General features: G+C 46.2%; 1 protein-coding gene across 1 annotated transcript in view; it reads right to left on the bottom strand.

Annotated features, from left to right (window-relative positions):
• The window catches only part of LOC134929613 (dynein axonemal heavy chain 5-like), an 837,675-nt gene that overhangs the window by 269,852 nt on the left and 550,036 nt on the right, over positions 1-17,787 (bottom strand). Inside the window, exons 57-59 of the mRNA XM_063925200.1 lie at positions 11,987-12,651; positions 8,117-8,397; positions 7,501-7,716 (exon numbers count right to left, since the gene is read on the bottom strand). Of these exons, the coding sequence (XP_063781270.1) occupies positions 7,501-7,716; positions 8,117-8,397; positions 11,987-12,651 (1,162 nt within the window). The remainder of the gene's footprint in view (positions 1-7,500; positions 7,717-8,116; positions 8,398-11,986; positions 12,652-17,787) is intronic.

The raw sequence follows: 17,787 nt of genomic DNA, 5'->3' as shown, positions 1-17,787 counted from the left end.
TCCTGCGCTTTGTGCACTGCTGATTGTGGACGAGGAAGCTTTAGACCCACCTAGTAGGCGATATGTTATTAATTTATGCGCTTTAGCTAGGGTTTGTATTGCCCGGCTATGGCTGGCCAATGAGGCCCCGGCGTCTAGGGCGTGGATTTCCCTGGTCAATGAAACAATTGCGCATGAAAAATTTGTGTTTCTGGCTAGGAAGGTGGAGAGGAAATGGTCCACAATATGGGGTAGATGGATGGACTCTAAGTATTACAAAGAGAGATACAGCTAGACCTGTATTCTCCCTCGTGTATCAGTCTGGGATGTTGTGGGAGAGGGGCCCCCACGCGGCCGGTCTTGCCTTGCTATGATATGCGTACTATAATATGCCAACTCTGCTATGCTTATGAGTTTAAGGGAACTGTTATGTTTAGGATGTGTTGAACTAAGACATCGTTGCTTTGTGATTATACGTTATACGAGTAATAATGTTTACTAGATGCATTATAGACTGCATGCATGTACTGCTGTCTCTACACATGTTGGGTGTGGATAACGTTTGTGTGTTGTTTGTGTGAAATTTCAATTTCAATAAAAAGCATTGAATTTAAAAAAAAAAAAAGTTTATGCAGATAAACTTAATATCCAAACAATAAATTCCTTCTTTCGCACAGTTGGATCATCGCACATGACTGCATCACTCGCATTATAATCCATTGTGCATATCACTTTAAAATAGAAATTAAAAACCTGTCTAGATAATGCCAGTTTAGCTCCTTTCTAATGGCAACAAGATTTATAAAAAAAAAAGTGTCCAAATTCCTGGCCAGGAAAGTGATAGATGGAAGAAGAAATTGTCCTAGTATTTAATTAGCCACTAACATATAGGTCCTGCTATGGCATCTCCCAGCTCCTGGTGCTTATCCTTTTAAAAGAGGGCAGCCTTTTCTGGAGTATTTCATTACCGTTCATCTCCTATAGGTTGCATGTGATAGTTGGCAGGCTGGGGCATTGTTGGCAAGAATTAAAAAAGGTCCTTACGCATTTCTCCACCTATATTGGTGGTCAGCAACTTCATCAGAGGTCATAAGTTACTCTCTCTGTGCAGGGTACTTTAAATACCGATATCTTGCTGGTTTGCACATGCATAGTAGAGCTGCGTACAAAGCCTCCATCTGGAGTAGTTACTGCGCATGTTTAGTGAGTATTCTCTCAGTTCAGTCTCTCCATAGTACCGAGTGTTGGTATGTTCCTCCACGTACTTTACTCCAACTTGCGGGAAGTGTTTCCTTCTTATGTATATTACATGTGTTACAATTTCTTTATTATTTATTATATTTATAGCTTTTATTTATTTATTCGGTACTATGGAGAGAAGGAACTGAGAGAATACCCATTACACTTTGCACTGCGGATTATAATGAGAGTGATTCACAGCATGTGCGATGATCCAGCTGTTTGAAAGAAGGGATTTATTGTTGATAATAAATTTATATAAATGCATATTCTTTTTAATATTTATTTGTTCATGCTGGCCGGTGTGGTATTGTTTGGATATTGAGAATTTTTTTTTTTTTTATTGAACTGATTAAATATTTATTTTATTAGTGTTGTCTTAACTGTCTTTTTGTCTTGATATAATAAGGGTGGAGTATTTCCCTTAAACTGATGGCAGCTGACAAGAGAAGAGTAATAAAATCTATAAGCGCCGAGTCCTATGTATGTTCTCTACATAGGAGGAGGTCGCATGGGGTTCATTGTATTGTATACATATTTTTTTCTAGTATAAAGTGAAGTTAGTCACTGTGTGTACATTACTACGTTGCCTTGGACTCTTTATTTACAATATGTTATAATATTTACTTCCCTTCCCATTTTGAAGGTGATGAAAGATGGGCACTTTGAACACTAGCGCTCTTCCAGCCAGTTACTTGTATTCCATGACAAGTAACAAGGGCCTGGAAGAAAGCTGGGGAAACCTGAAACCTTAATTATGGGATTCCTTTCCTATGTAAAGTGCTGTTCAGCATTACAGACCCACCACTACAGTGCAAACAACAAATAGCCATTAGTGCAGAATAAATCAGGAAATACACAACAATGCAGCCAGTGAAACCACATTTACATTATAATGCTCTTCAGCTTTAAACCTGTATATAATGTGTCACCAGTGCCGTAACTAGGCATTTTAGCGCTGTGTGCAAGAAATGACAGTGGCGCCCCCCATGCAAGACAGGGGCAGTGCGCGCCGTAGGCGCGCAAAAAATTTATAGGGGCGTGGCATCACGGGGAAGGGGCGTGGTCACAAAATAATAGCAATGCATACTACAGTGCACAGTGGTCTACATTATCCAAATTACGCTGCACAGTAGCGCCACTACACCAGGTAGAGCCCCTTTTATACATTACAGCAGACAGCGTCCCCCTTTTTACACATTACAGCAGACAGTCCCCCTTTTTACACATTGCGGCAGCCAGTCCCCCTTTTTACACATTGCGGCAGCCAGGCCCCCTTTTTACATATTGCGGCAGCCAGGCCCCCTTTTTACACATTACGGCAGCCAGGCCTCCTTTTTACACATTGCGGCAGCCAGGCCCCCTCTTTACACATTGCAGCAGCCAGGACCCCTTTTTACACATTGCGGCAGCCAGGCCCCCTCTTTACACATTGCGGCAGCCAGTCCCCCTTTTTACACATTGCGGCAGCCAGGACCCCTTTTTACACATGCGGCAGCCAGTCCCCCTTTTTACACATTGCGGCAGCCAGGACCCCCTTTTACACATTGCGGCAGCCAGGCCCCCTTTTTATACATTTCGGCAGCCAGGACCCCTTTTTACACATTGCGGCAGCCAGGCCCCCTCTTTACACATTGCGGCAGACGGTGTCCCCCTGAGAGAGAGAGAGAGAGAGAGAGAGAGAGAGAGAGGGATATACTTACCTTCTCCCCGCTGACAGGCTCCTCGTGCTGGCATCTCCCTCTCGGTGCAGGCAGTGAGGTGAGAAGGAGGAGGAGGGAGGGGGATTGGAGCCGCAGCAGCGCTATTTGATTGGTAGTAAGCGCCGCTGCAGCATCCCCCTCTCCTTCCGTATTGGTTGCCTGGCGCTGCTGTGGATGCTGGGATGAAGGAACCGCATCCCAGCATCGCGCCGGGCAGCCAATACAGAAGGAGAGGGGGATGCTGCAGCGGCGCTTACTACCAATCAAATAGCGCTGCTGCGGCTCCCTGCTCCCCCTCCCTCCTCCTCCTTGAACGCTGCCCGGCGCGGCGCACGGCGCACACAGCAGCCAGAGGCGGCATGTAATGAGTCAATTTGACTCATTACATGCCGCTGGCCATTGCGCCCTCAGGGCAACTGCGCTGTGTGCCAAGCCCACTTAGCACACACGTAGTTACGGCCCTGCTATACAGGGGTCCATACGCACACATACAGTACACTGACACTATACAGGGGTCCATACGCACACACATACACTGACACTACACAGGGGTCCATACGCACACATACAGTACACTGACACTATACAGGGGTCCATACGCACAGATACACTGACACTACACAGGGGTCCATATACGCACACATACAGTACACTGACACTATACAGGGATTTATAAGCGATCACAGTTGTGGGGCAAGGGGGGGGGGGACATCTAATGCAGGATGGTTGTTATACTGAACTTATTGATTGACAGCAATGGAGTGAGAGAGACTGTCTTACCAGCATTAACAGATCCGCAGCACTGGTCCTAATGATCCTCGTCCCGCTCTGCTCTGCCTCCATTGCTGCGAAATTTGACCTGCAGATGTCCCTCCGCTACAGGCCTGTTGCGGGTGCTGGCGCGTGCACGGGGGGAGTTGGGGGCATCTGCGCGGTTCCAGCGGGAGCGTTGCCCGCTGAAGGCGCGCGCACGGGGGGGGGGGGGGGGGCAATGGGCATCTGTGCGGTTCCAGCGGGAGCGTTGCTTGCTGATGGCGCGCACACAGGGGGGTTGGATAGGCCTGATCATCTGTGTTGCCCGGTGATTAGGAGTGCAGCAGGCAGGGACGGTGTGCGGGAGAAGCAGAGACAGAGGGGACGCTGGCAGCAGACTCCGGGAGACTGATTTGGACAGTACCCGCCTCTCCAGCCTGCCCTGCCGGCTCTGCTGCTGCGGCTCCATAGTCTCCCTCCCCTGCCCCCGGACTGCGTCTCTGCACCTCTCCTCGCTCCGGCCGGGGCAGCGGACAGTACAGGCAGCATTGTAATGAGTCAAGTCTGACTCATTACAATGCCGCAGACTTTTGGGTCCCTTGATGGCGCGAGTGGTGGCTTAAATGCAGATGCGGGCAATTGCGCTGTGTGCCAGGCACCGCTGGCACACACGTAGTTACGGCCCTGTGTGTCACTAACCATTAAACATGAAATGCCAATGATATTATATAAAAGATGTGCTAAAGATTGAAGAATTTATTGGACATAAAGCTATATGTGACCAATGGTCAACCAAGGACCTCCAGTCATTTTATACAATGACTCTCCATACACTACATTACACCATCTGGAACTACCAGATCTGATGACACATAAAAGAGTTTTCTTAATTTTTACTAAATACCCTTTTGTTATTCCAGCTTCTAACGGTGTTCAACCATGTATTTATAGTATCAAGCAGTAGCGTCTAACTCCAAAGCACTGGGATACAATGCTGCTCACTGGATCCCATGTACCTTTACTTACATTTTGTAGCTAAGTGCCAGATGTACTAAAGGGGGGTACACACGGATCTCTCGTGTGTATGCCCCCCAGCGCTAGCGATGCGCGGCCCCGCGCGTCGCTATTGCCGGTGCTAGATTGGCCTGGCACATCACTCATTTCACCCGCTGGTTGAAATGAGCGCCCTCCTCGCTCAGCACACATCTCGCTGAGTGCTGAGCGATGTGTGCTGAGCGGTCTGTGACAGATCGCTCAGCACACATCTCTCCTAGTGGGTGTGGTATGGCTGACCGATGGTCTCCTGACCGCCCGGTCAGCATACCGACGCCGGGATCATGGCGGGGTGGGGCGAGTGCAGCAAGCTCCTTGCGGGCTCATTGGTGACCTGCGGTCGCCATGGGTTCTATTCCCACTCTGTGGGTTTTGAGGACACCCACGAGTGGAAATAGTCCCTGTTGGTCGGCATGCCGACCGTCGGGATAGTGAGAGGGCAGGATTTTGGGGGAGGTCAAGTGACCGCCGGTCACATGAATACCAGCCCTCCTAGTGTGTACTGGCCTTAATCCTTGAAAAGTGATAAATTGCACAGTGATAAAGAACCAACCAGCCTATGACATGGCAGTTAGGAGCTGATTAGGAGCTGATTGGCTGGTACTTTATCAGTGTGAAATGTATCACTTTTCAAGGCTTTGTACATCTCCCCTGCATAGTAAAACAGAAGCATAAACACATACCAAGAATAAGAACATGAACATTGCTCTCTTCAGAAAAACAAAACAAATTGTAAAAACATATACAAATCAAACTGAGTGAAATAAAGGGGTACAGGGGTAATACTATTCTGTTTGGAGTGAAAAAGCTCCTCTTAGGTATGCAGCTATATACAGGTTGAGTATCCCTTATCCAAAATGCTTGGGACCAGAGGTATTTTGGATATCGGATTTTTCCGTATTTTGGAATAATTGCATACAATAATGGGATATCATGGTGATGGGACCTAAATCTAAGCACAGAATGCATTTATGTTACATATACACCTTATACACACAGCCTGAAGGTCATTTTAGCCAATATTTTTTATAACTTTGTGCATTAAACAAAGTGTGTCTACATTTACACAATTCATTCATGTTTCATATACACCTTATACACACAGCTTGGAGGTCATTTAATACAATATTTTTAATAACTTTGTGTATTAAACAAAGTTTGTGTACATTGAGCCATCAAAAGACAAAGGTTTCACTATCTCACTCTCACTCAAAAAAGTCCGTATTTCGGAATATTCCGTATTTCGGAATATTTGGATATGGGATACTCAACCTGTACTTAGGGTGTAATTTAATTGACGGCAGGATATTTAAAAAACTGTGCGGCTCCTGTTTTTTTGTGCAGCTGCAGGGTTTTCTATTAAAAAAAGGACAGGAAATGAGACATGGTGATTTCTATAGAAATCACTGCATCTTTTTTTACGCACCCTCTAAACTGGGATTGGGAATAAAGTAAGGGTGCGTACACACCTAACCGATATTGGCACAATATGTTGTTTCCAGCCAAATCGGAATGACAAATCATACATATCGGACAGTGTACATATCCGATTGCGCGTTCCCATGTGTCCCATGCGATATCTTCTGGCCGGCCATACTGCACGGCCAATCGGAAGATATTGCATGCAACTCAGTGCAGTGTAACAAAGGACGAAATGTTCATTACATCGTTCTGGTGTGTACCGTGGGTATGATATGTTGGCCCATTGGCCAGCATATGGGCCTAGTGCCCATCAGTCTAATGTGTAGATGGCCTGAGAAAGAGCAGGTAACTGTGCATTGGGACAAACCATGTTGCAATACAAGGGGTGCAGACACATACATATGTTTGTAAGCAGGGTAAATACTGACTGCTTTTGCATGTGGCCCAGAAACGTACCCCTCTCACATCTAAATATCTCTGCACATTTTACATCTGCCCTACCAGCATTCAGTGGCGCCGAGAGGTGGGGGAGCGGGTACTCTTTACCCGGGCCCGAGTCTGTAGGAGGGACCCAGGGAGGCCCGGGTCATGCCTACCCCCCCTTCCCTGTTGTAGACAGCGCCGGCACTTGGAGCCGGGAGAGAGAGAAAAGTGACTGCTGCAGCAGCCTCTCTCCCCTGCCCAGCACACAGCAATGGGGAGAGAGGCAGCTGCAGAATCAGCCACAACTCTCTCTCTGCGTCACTGCGTGATGTGCAGGCGAAGATGGAGGTTGATCAATAGACCGTCCACCTCCTCCCCCCTGCCACCAGTGCCCATCTGCTCCCATGCTGACGACTCTGTGCTTTGCAGACACACAATACCTAAGATTTTTTTAAATTTCCTAAGAAGGGGTATGACCAGACCTCGCTGCATTGACCACGCCTCCTCCTACTGGGACTGGTACAGCTGTCGGCGTCCCTGCCTGCATTGACCACGCCTCCTCCTACTGGGCCTGGTACAGCTGTCGGCGTCCCTGCCTGCATTGACCACGCCTCCTCCTACTGGGCCTGGTACAGCTGTCGGCGTCCCTGCCTGCATTGAAGCACGATTTGCCCAAGTACACAGTTACTTGCTCTTTCTTACTTTATTCCCAACTCAGAATCAGGCCCATAATACAGTAATATAATAATATAGTAACAAAAATGTTCTTCATTCCACAACTTAAAAACAAACACAAAAAATGGCCTCCATTTAACATAACAATCTGCCACTTGCTGCAAACTATGCATGTTGGTCTGATTGTGGATATTATTTTCCTTACAGAACTTAACCTTTTCCATTCCATACCTTATAAGTTTCATTTACATACCTTTCTAAATTCCAGCAATGAGTTAAGAAATCCTGAATTGTTCATTAATTTCAGGGCCTCTGCCCAGGACGGTTTGACACATGGTCGCTCAGGATCAGCTGTCACTGTATCAATCTTTCTTTGGAACAGCAGCAACACGCAGTCCATGATTCTCATAATTAAATGAGGGGGTCTACCCAGTTTACGAACAGTTGATATGTCAGCAGGCTTGATAGTCTGAAAGACATTATTGGAGGTTTTTTTATAAAACAAATTCATATCTGAAACAAAAACCCAATACGCTGCCAAAAGGGGCCTAGAGATACATTATTCAGTTGTAGTCACTGTAATTGAAACTAATGTAACATTAGTAGAGATTAATTTTTTTTTTAATTAATATACTTTTTATTAATACACATGTATAATTTTGCCTACAACATATAAATGAAAACATTGGGATAGTGTAAACCATGCCAACAATCTATCCAGACCACACCCCAGTTCTAACCAGATCACTTTTGGCAACCAAAATGATTATGCATGATTGCTCAGTACTCTGTTATCATAAAGCATAGACTTCCAGCCCAATATGATTTACCCGACACACACAAATGAAAGGGAAATCAATGATCTTCACCTGCAGAGCTGCCTCTGCCTCCTCCAGGGCTGGTCGGGCCACCTCTAGCTTCTCTTCTGCTGACGCCTTGGCAATAGCGATTTCATCAACAATGGCCTGTGCTTTGTCTTTCACCTTCTGCACCTGCATCTTTACTTTTTCAGCAGCCTGTGCTTTCAGAGTTACTTCCTGCAAAACCTCATCCGCCTTCTTGGAAGCAACGGCAAGGTCTTTCTCTTTTACTGCTAGCTCTTTTGACAACTGATTGACAGACACTTCAGCTTCCATCAATTTTGCAAGACCTGGGTAAAAGTCAATTAAAGAACTGAATTGCCAATTATACAAAGAATTAATTCATATCAGATAAATTACCCTCAACTCTGGACACCTATTGAAGTATCACGTCCTACTGTATGTGCTTGCCTAGGTCATCTATTATTTAAATAAATTTGTATAAGGGCCTGGTTCATAAATTTTCATTCAAGGCACCACCAAGGGGTCAAGCCAGAACAAAATGAAAGGACAGCACCATGACAGGAAAGGGGGCTATTTTTGTGCATGCACTCCTGGGAAAGTGGGTGTGGCCTCAAAGGGTATGCCGTATCCACTGGCCGCACCCTAATTTTCATCACGCTTCCCCAACCACTACCCAGCTAATGCCAACCCTTGCCTCCTCAGTCCCCACTAACAGCCAGGTTTTTCTTCCCAGACTCTGCCCTAAAAAGGACAGTTCTCACTTCACCCTACTGGCCCCTTTTCACACACACACTGCACTGCTCAGCTCCTCACCTCAATCTCAGACTGCTTTTCTAAAGACAGGGAGAGGCAGAAGGTGATGCTAGGGAATGGGTGACAGGGGGAGGCAGTGGGTGACGCCAGGGGGAGGCAGGGGGTGATGTGGAGGATGACAGTGGGACACATTGTATGACAAATAGAGGGTGACAGTAAACTGAGGTGATCAGGAGAGATATTATGAGACAGAGAGGTAGTGGCTGACAGGAAAGGGTGATGAGGAGAGGCAGTTGGTGACAGGGAGAAGGTGACGGGGAGAGGCAGTAATTTACAGCAAGAGGGTGACGGCAAGAAACAGTGGGTGATGGGGAGAGGGTGATGTCTTGGAGAGGTAGAGGATGACAAGAGATAGAAGGTAATGTGTAGAGAGTAATGCAGGTGTGAGGCAGTGGGTGAAAGAGAGAGGCAGAGTGTGACAGGGAGATTCAGTGGATGATGCCAGGTAGAGGCAGAGGATGACAGGGAGAAGTTGACAGGAGAGGCAGTAAGAGACAGAGAGAAGGTGATAAGGAGAGGCAGTGGGAGACAGGGAGAGGGTGACAGGGAGAAGCAAAGGGATACAGGGAGAGGGTGACAGGGAGAAGCAGTGGGTGATGCCAGAGAGAGGTGACAGGCAGTGGGTGAGCGAGAGGCAGTTGGTGACACCAGGTAGAGGGTGAAAGGCAGTGGGTGACAGGGAGAGGGTGATGGGATGAGGCAATGGGTGATATATAGGGGGGAATTGGGCTGGATGGGAAGTGAGCAGTGACATGATGGTGGGAGGGGGGATACTGTGACTGGACTGTCTGGGGGGTTCTTGCTGAGGGGCAGTTAGATGGGGCAGTAGGATGGTTGAGGGACGAAGGGGCATGGTGAAAGACACTGGGGGCAGTGAGATGGTGGGGACTAGGGTTTTCTAGGGGGGGTTGGGCAGTGAGATGGACACAATGGGCTGGTGGAAGGGCACACAGGGGATTACCATTCCCCACTGATATACCACACCTGTACTCCCACACTGTGGGGCTGACTGTACTTACTTGGGGATACACAAGAAATTACCCTACCCACTGAAATACCACCCCTATACCCCCACACTACAGTGGTGACTGCCCCTATCCCAGCTGCTGCCCTGCCAGTGGAACGGCTCCTGGGTACTGGCTCTGAGACGGGCGGTTGGAAGGTACCAGGGGTAGGACGGAGAGTGGACACTTTACATGAGGTGATGGCAGTGGTGCAAGTAGAAATATTTTCTTAGTGGTACTGAGTGCCGAAAAATTGACATGGTCATGTGTTGTGAGGGGGCGTGACCACATGCTGCTAGTGGGAGTGGCTACATGACACTAGCGGTGTGGCCACAAAACAGCCCCCCCCCCCTTTTTTTTGATCTGGAGGCAAGGCTAAAAATATATAGTAATGCCTCTCGTATAATAGAAATATATAGTGATACCTCCAGTATAATAGAAATGTATGGTAATGCCCCCAATTTAATAGCAATATACAGTAGTGCCTCCATTATAACAGGAAAATACAGCCACTGTCGCACTCCCAGTAAGCATGACAAAGTGGGAGGAGCCGTCATGCTGCCAAGCACCATGGTCTTGTTGCTTTGTGGCAAATTATAATTGTGGTAATGGCAAAGTGTGTGGCAGGTGGTACTGCGTACCCGCTGCCAAATACTTATGGGTACTCCGTACCCGAGCGTACTCGCATACTTGCACCGCTGGGTGATGGAGATCTGGGTGCAGGCAGGGTGCAACAGGACACTGGCTGCAGTCACATGCACTCAGGAGCTGGACAGAGGGAGGACAGGAGAGCTGAGCGCACATGCTAAAACTGATCCCATCCAGCCGCCAATAAGTATATCCGTGCTTGGCCAGAAATGACTTAATTAGTACCTCAGTCAATTTGATTTAACCATCTGTGCTGAGCCATGGATATGGTTCACATTCAGAAAATGGTGCCCCCTGAGGTGAACATATCTAAACTGCTTCAGATCATCACTACACTTGTTTAGAATATTAGGAAAACTTTTAACACTTGAACCTCTACTTTTTAAAAATGTAACACTTAGTTTACTTAATATTCTAAACAAGTTTACAGATGTCCTTAAGCAGTTTAGTTATGCTAACCTCAGAGAGTCCTATGTTTTGAACTTGAACCCACACAAGGTCTCTCATTATTATAAACTCAGCAGGCTCACCTTAACCGCTTTAAGCACAGAATAGCTCATCTCTGCATCCAATGCTTGTCTCAATTTGCTCTTATACGCTAGACTATTGCAATTCACTAGTGTTTTACACTAGCGATAGGATCCCTCTCTGCCCACAGGAGGGGAGACAGCAGGAGAGAGTACAGTACATTTATCATGCATGAGAAGCCCATTAACAGAAACAAACAGCCCGACTTACCCACCACAGGTAGCTCGAGTACCTGCTGTATATCCCCTAAGAATGATTGCATCCCATATCCCTGTTATGTGGCTGCTCTATGATCCCTCCCAAAACACTCATAGAACATGCGGACCGGCTGTTAGAAAAGGCCTGCTTGCCCATCCCCCTTCCTGAATGCAAAAGCTTCATGAGACATTTTAAGTAAAAAGATGCCCATTGCAGGCTTCTGTGATTTGCTTGCTGCGTCCAAAGCTGCACCATTGGATCCTCTGCATGAACATCAGACATTTGGGTAACTCTGAGATTACTCAGATGTCCCCCAAAACCATACAGCCAGCGCCAGTGAAATTGCCAATGGCTAAGACCTGCCCAGGAAACGGGTCCTCATTTTGTGGAATCATGCACCTTCACACCCCACAAACGGCTGTAGACTGTCAATCATCCGACGTCTGCAGCCGCAGTATGACTGACATTTCAGGATCTGATCTGTACATGCACAGTGTGGCTTCTGTGCATACGCAGATCATTAAACATAGATTTGCGTAAATATCAGATTTATATAAATCTCTGAACCAAGCTCCAAATTTATGAAGCAAAGCTAACACACCAAATGGAACTAAGGGTAAATGAAAATGTTCTGAAAAAGTCAGGTAAATATAATGAAGCATTAAATTCTACTATTGATGTTTTCTTTGATGTCTGAATAAAATGAAGATATAAGGTGATGTACCTGTTTTCATGCGGTTAGACAAATTTTCAACATTTTCAAATTTTTCTCCATATATTGCTTTGTAGCCACCAATGAAGGACAGATATGACTTTGGAGTGACGTATGTCTGGCGCCTGTATCTCTCAAAGTATTCAACGCACTTTTCTGCCACAATATCTTGGAATGTTCCCATTGTGTTCACTACACTCCGTTTTACCTCTTCTGTGCATTCTATTTTATAAGAAGCTAAAAAGTGATGGGCCACAGCAACCAAGGCATCTCGTGGCCAACGCTGGAACCAGTCCATCGTACATCCAGAAATGAGGCCTGGAAACTTTAACGCTCTGGTTCTGAATTTTTCCCCCACTGGAGAGAAGCAAAGCACCACGTGCAAGTTACTGCGGACACGAGAGAGGAAGTAATCATAAAGGTTTTCAGCGGTTGGTGCCCGTCTTGGATACTCTTTCTTCATGACAGGAATTAAGTCTTGTGTGATCTCATCAATCTCATCTCTTGCAAACAAGTTGGACACTTCCCCAGAAGCCAACACATTATTCATATACTCTAGAAAGGATTCATCCTTTATTTCATTGTCAGTAAATATGAAGGTAATGCCTTTTCCTTTTTGGCCTGCTGTGCGGTATAATAGCTTCAGATCATCCAGAAGGTTATTTGTACCATATGTTCTGCAATAAATTGGATACATAATTTTCTTTTAATTACAACATAAAGCACTACTAAAAAAACATAATTTCATTGGCTCAGCCCATTTAAACAATAAAAGATTATTTTCAAACAAGCTACATTTCTGTAACTATCTAAAGCCTCATATCATATCATAGGACTTTTGTGAGTTCGGGGATTTAATTTCAGTTCTGAATTCATTAGGTCATGGGAGAGTACTATGGACTTAATTTCTGTTTTAAATAAACTATGTAGGCGGATACATGTTTATCAAGTCCCAGTTGTTGTTGTTTTTTTTAAAGTGAGTAAATTGGTTTTACCTGTTGCTAAAAGTGACAGTGTATATCACATACTACTCCTCAGAGTAGGCGGACTGGCACAGACTTTCACGGATGGGCTGAAGACTGCGAGAGGCCACGTGAAGGCATTGTTTTTTACATCTGGTAACGAAAAGCTGCAAATGACAATCAACCATTTGCTCTCAAACACTGGAAGATGGACAAAACAATTGGTCGGATAAATTTGTTAAATCAACCAGATGTAACCAATTTGTCTAGATGACCATTGTTTCGTTTTCTAGCATTTGGGAGCAAATGATCGATTGTTATTGCTCCCATGCATAACCAGATTTTTGTTCCCACCAGAGAGATTGGACAGATATAGCTTTAGGTTCGTTCCCAGCTTGGGTTTTGGCTCTAGTTAGACAGAGGCAATGTGATATATATTTTCCTTGTACACTGCTAGTAAATTATACATTAACCCCCACTAATTTTGTATTAGCTCCACCTACTGTTGATTTGGTCCTGCCTACACTGTAAGTGGTCACTTTCAGAATTTTTTCAGCACCCCTGGTCTATTCCACCACAAATTCCAGTGAAATTATAATACATTCACACTCTGGTACTGTACTGACCAGAACGATTTTAAGGACTGTAAAAAAAAAAAAAAATATGCTGGGGAAGGGGGATGGGGGTGATGTATTAGGGTATGAGAATCAGAAAGTGAGAGATTTTGTGAGAGTTCCCCTGTTTTGTTTTGTTTTTTCTTTTTAAGTGGCAATCATTTACATGGAAAAACCAGTTGATTTTGCAGTGTAAATGACTGCCACTTTAAAAAAACAGGGGAACTCTCACAAAATCTCTCACTTTCTGATTCTCAAACCCTATTACATTCCCCCTGGTGTTCACAGGAGAACAAAATTAGGCACCACAATCACTTTGCAGAAGTCAATAATTTTCAGTTTTTGCCCAGACTACTTTTATTTTCAAGTTATCCTGGAGGGACACTTATTGAATTCTAAAATGTAAGGAACTTAAATGAACTCAATATAATTAATACATACATACAGTACATAAGTATTCTAATGCTGACATGCTTGCAGTGTACAGTAGGTCTACTGTATATTTATAACTTAATGGGTTATAAGAAGCTTCTTAGTTTGTGAATGCTGTTGAGATTCCTTGCGCACAGCTGATGAGAGCGGAATACAATCCACAAGGTAATCCTGAGTTTGCCAGGGTCCTGCTGCTGGTCTGTCACGATCCGGGTATCTGGACGCCATTTCTTACCCATCAGATGCCTCCTAAGGCTGGCTCAGCGCTCCAGGACCGGATCCCATCTGTTATCCTAATGTTCACATTCCTGCATCCTCTCCTGTCTCTCTGAGACGCTGTCACAGTAACGCCTTATTACATCTGGCATGGCGTCTCCCGCGGCCTCCGCCGCCGTCCCTGAGCTTCTGCATGCAGAGTGTCAGAGTGGCGATTACGTCAGCCGCGGCCTCCGCTGTGTCCGCGTGGTTGGATGTGCACTTGTCAGCCTGGCGTCTCCTGTCTCCAGTGGCCGGCGCCGCCATTACTGTTTTCATTACCACATGGATTACAAACCAAACTTCCCTCCAAGTGTCTGCATGGGCGCAGCCATTTTGGATTCTGTCAGCTGATCATTTCCTCCAATCTGTTGTCAGTATTGTTAATCTGCATAATTGCCTAGCCAATCCCTTCCTTGCTGCAGGTATAAATACACTGTGCCTGAGCAAGGAAGGCGTCAGTGCTTTGGTTGTCAAACCTAGTTCCTGTTTGTCTCTCTCCTGTGATTGTCTTCCAGGTTCCAGCTCCTGTCTCAAGACTTCCACCATAGAGACCCGCACCAGCATTCCACCTGCGGTGTAGCCTGACTCTCCAATCCATTGTGGATTCATCTGTTTCCAGCTACAACATTACCTGCTTCCAGCTCAGCTTCCAGCAGAGTACAGCTTCCCTTAAAGGGCCGGTGTCCTTTCTACACTTTACCACTCTCCACCGGTATTATTATTTCTCCGCTCTCAAGTTCTACATTTCAGTTCATATTTCATCGCTCCCAAGTTCATTTATTATTTAACTGGTTCCAGCCAGTATCCACTCCGTGCTAACAACAGTCTGGTTCCAGCCAGTATCCACAGCAGCTGTTTTATCTTCAGCAACCCAGCTTTTCCTGGAACACCAGCTGGCACAATCCAGGGTTATCTCCATTGCTACAGTCGGGCCTGATAAGGACTTTCCATCTAGAAGATCATAAGAACTATCTCACACTACCAGTGCCCTGTGGCTCCTGCCATCCTGTAGTACCCAGGAACTGTATTTATTCTTTGCTGACTTTTACGTTTTCTTTTACTGCTGCTGTGTTGCGGAGTTGTCATAATAAACATCATTGACTTTTATCCAAGTTGTCGTGGTCACGCCTTCGGGCAGTTATTATTCATGTTACTTACATGTCCAGGGGTCTGATACAACCTCCCAGGTTCCGGTACATCTCAGCCCCTACAACTGAGGCTGCCTCCCGTCAGCTCAGGCCCTCAGTTGTGACAGTAAGCACTGACCTAATGAATCCAGCCGGAGACCAGGATCAAGCGGCCAGGCCGATGCAAGAACTGGCAGCCCGACTAGAACATCAGGAGGCTGCACAGGGCCACATCATCCGCTGTCTCCAGGATCTCTCTACTCGGCTGGATGGGATTCAGACAACTCTCCGTGGATCAGGCGCGTCTGGTGCGTCAACCACAGTGACTCCAGCTATAACCCCACCCACCTTACCCATTTCTGCTCCACGTCTTCATCTTCCAACGCCAGCAAAATTTGACGGATCTCCAAGATTCTGCAGGGGATTTCTCAACCAGTGAGATTCAGTTTGAGCTACAACCTGGCAATTTTCCCAGTGACCGTACAAAAATTGCCTACATTATTTCTCTTCTCAGTGGCTCAGCCCTTGATTGGGCATCACCGTTATGGGAGAGGTCTGACACCCTGCTATCTTCCTACACTGCCTTCGTGTCAACATTCAGGCGCATCTTCGACGAGCCAGGCCGGGTAACCTCAGCTTCATCCGAGATTCTCCGTTTACGCCAGGGGTCACGTACTGTAGGACAATATCTGATACAGTTCCAGATCCTGGCATCCGAACTGGCATGGAACGACGAGGCCCTGTATGCTGCATTCTGGCATGGCTTATCTGAGCGTATTAAAGATGAGTTAGCTACCAGAGACTTACCTTCTAAGTTAGATGAGCTAATCTCACTCTGCACGAAAGTTGATTTACGTTTCAGAGAGAGAGCAACTGAGCGTGGAAGATCATCTGCTCCAAAATCTTCTGCTCCTCCTCCTCGTCAACTGTCACCATCTAAAGATGAGCCCATGCAACTTGGCCGTTCCCGTTTAACTCCTGCTGAGCGCCGAAGACGTCTCTCCGAGTTTCTCTGTCTCTATTGTGCAGCTCCGTCTCACACCATTAATGCCTGTCCCAAACGTCCGGGAAACTCCAAATCCTAGCTCGCCAAGGAGAGGGCCGGCTAGGAGTAATGATCTCCTCTCCATCTCCTCAAGATTGTAATCTCCCAGTCTCGCTTCAAGTTGCTCAACGTTATCGGAACGTCATTGCCCTCCTTGATTCCGGAGCAGCTGGGAACTTTATTACCGAAGCCTATGTTAAACGGTGGTCCCTACCCACCGAGAGACTTCCTTCGTCCATTTCTTTAACTGCCGTGGATGGCAGCAAAATTTTTGATGCAGTCATTTCTTTAAGGACTCTACCAGTTCGTCTGAGAGTGGGAGTTCTTCATTCCGAACTTATTTCTTTTTTAGTGATTCCAAGAGCCACACATCCTGTGGTCCTGGGCCTTCCATGGCTCCGTCTTCACAATCCTACAATTGATTGGACGACTACGCAAATCCTGGCATGGGGTTCCTCCTGTGCTGAGACATGTTTGTTTAAAGTATTGCCTGTCTGTTCTTCCTCCCCCAGGTCGTCTGATGTTCCACCTCCTCCATATCAAGATTTCACGGATGTGTTCAGTAAAGCTTCTGCTGATATCCTTCCTCCTCATAGAGAATGGGACTGTCCGATTGATCTCGTTCCAGGGAAGGTTCCACCTCGAGGCCGAACTTATCCGTTGTCTCTGCCTGAGACGCATTCTATGGAGGAATATATTAAAGAGAACCTAGCAAAGGGGTTCATTCGACCTTCTTCTTCTCCAGCCGGCGCAGGCTTCTTTTTTGTAAAAAAGAAAGATGGTGGTCTGCGGCCGTGCATCGACTACAGAGGTTTGAACGACATTACCATCAAGAACCGTTATCCTTTACCCCTGATTACTGAGCTCTTTGACAGAGTTAGCGGAGCTACCATCTTTACAAAGCTGGACTTGCGAGGTGCATACAATCTCATCCGGATCCGTGAGGGTGACGAGTGGAAGACCGCCTTTAACACCCGTGACGGACATTATGAGTACCTCGTCATGCCCTTCGGATTGAGCAATGCTCCAGCTGTCTTCCAGCATTTTGTCAATGAGATCTTCAGAGACATTCTATACCGTCATGTCGTGGTCTATCTAGACGATATCCTCATTTTTGCCAACGATTTAGAGGAACATCGTTTTTGGGTTAAAGAGGTTCTGTCCCGTCTCCGTGTCAATCATCTCTATTGCAAATTAGAAAAATGCGTCTTTGAAGTCAAGTCCATTCCGTTTCTAGGGTACATTGTGTCCGGTTCCGGACTAGAGATGGATCCTGAGAAACTACAAGCAATCCAAAATTGGCCGGTACCCTTAACCCTCAAAGGGGTCCAGAGGTTCTTAGGGTTCGCCAACTATTACCGAAAGTTTATACGAG

This window comes from Pseudophryne corroboree, chromosome 5 (assembly GCF_028390025.1).
Source record: "Pseudophryne corroboree isolate aPseCor3 chromosome 5, aPseCor3.hap2, whole genome shotgun sequence".
Classification (NCBI taxonomy): Eukaryota; Metazoa; Chordata; class Amphibia; order Anura; family Myobatrachidae; genus Pseudophryne; species Pseudophryne corroboree.
The sequence above is the reverse complement of the archived record's forward strand: the minus strand, read 5'-3'. Positions and strand labels throughout refer to the sequence as shown.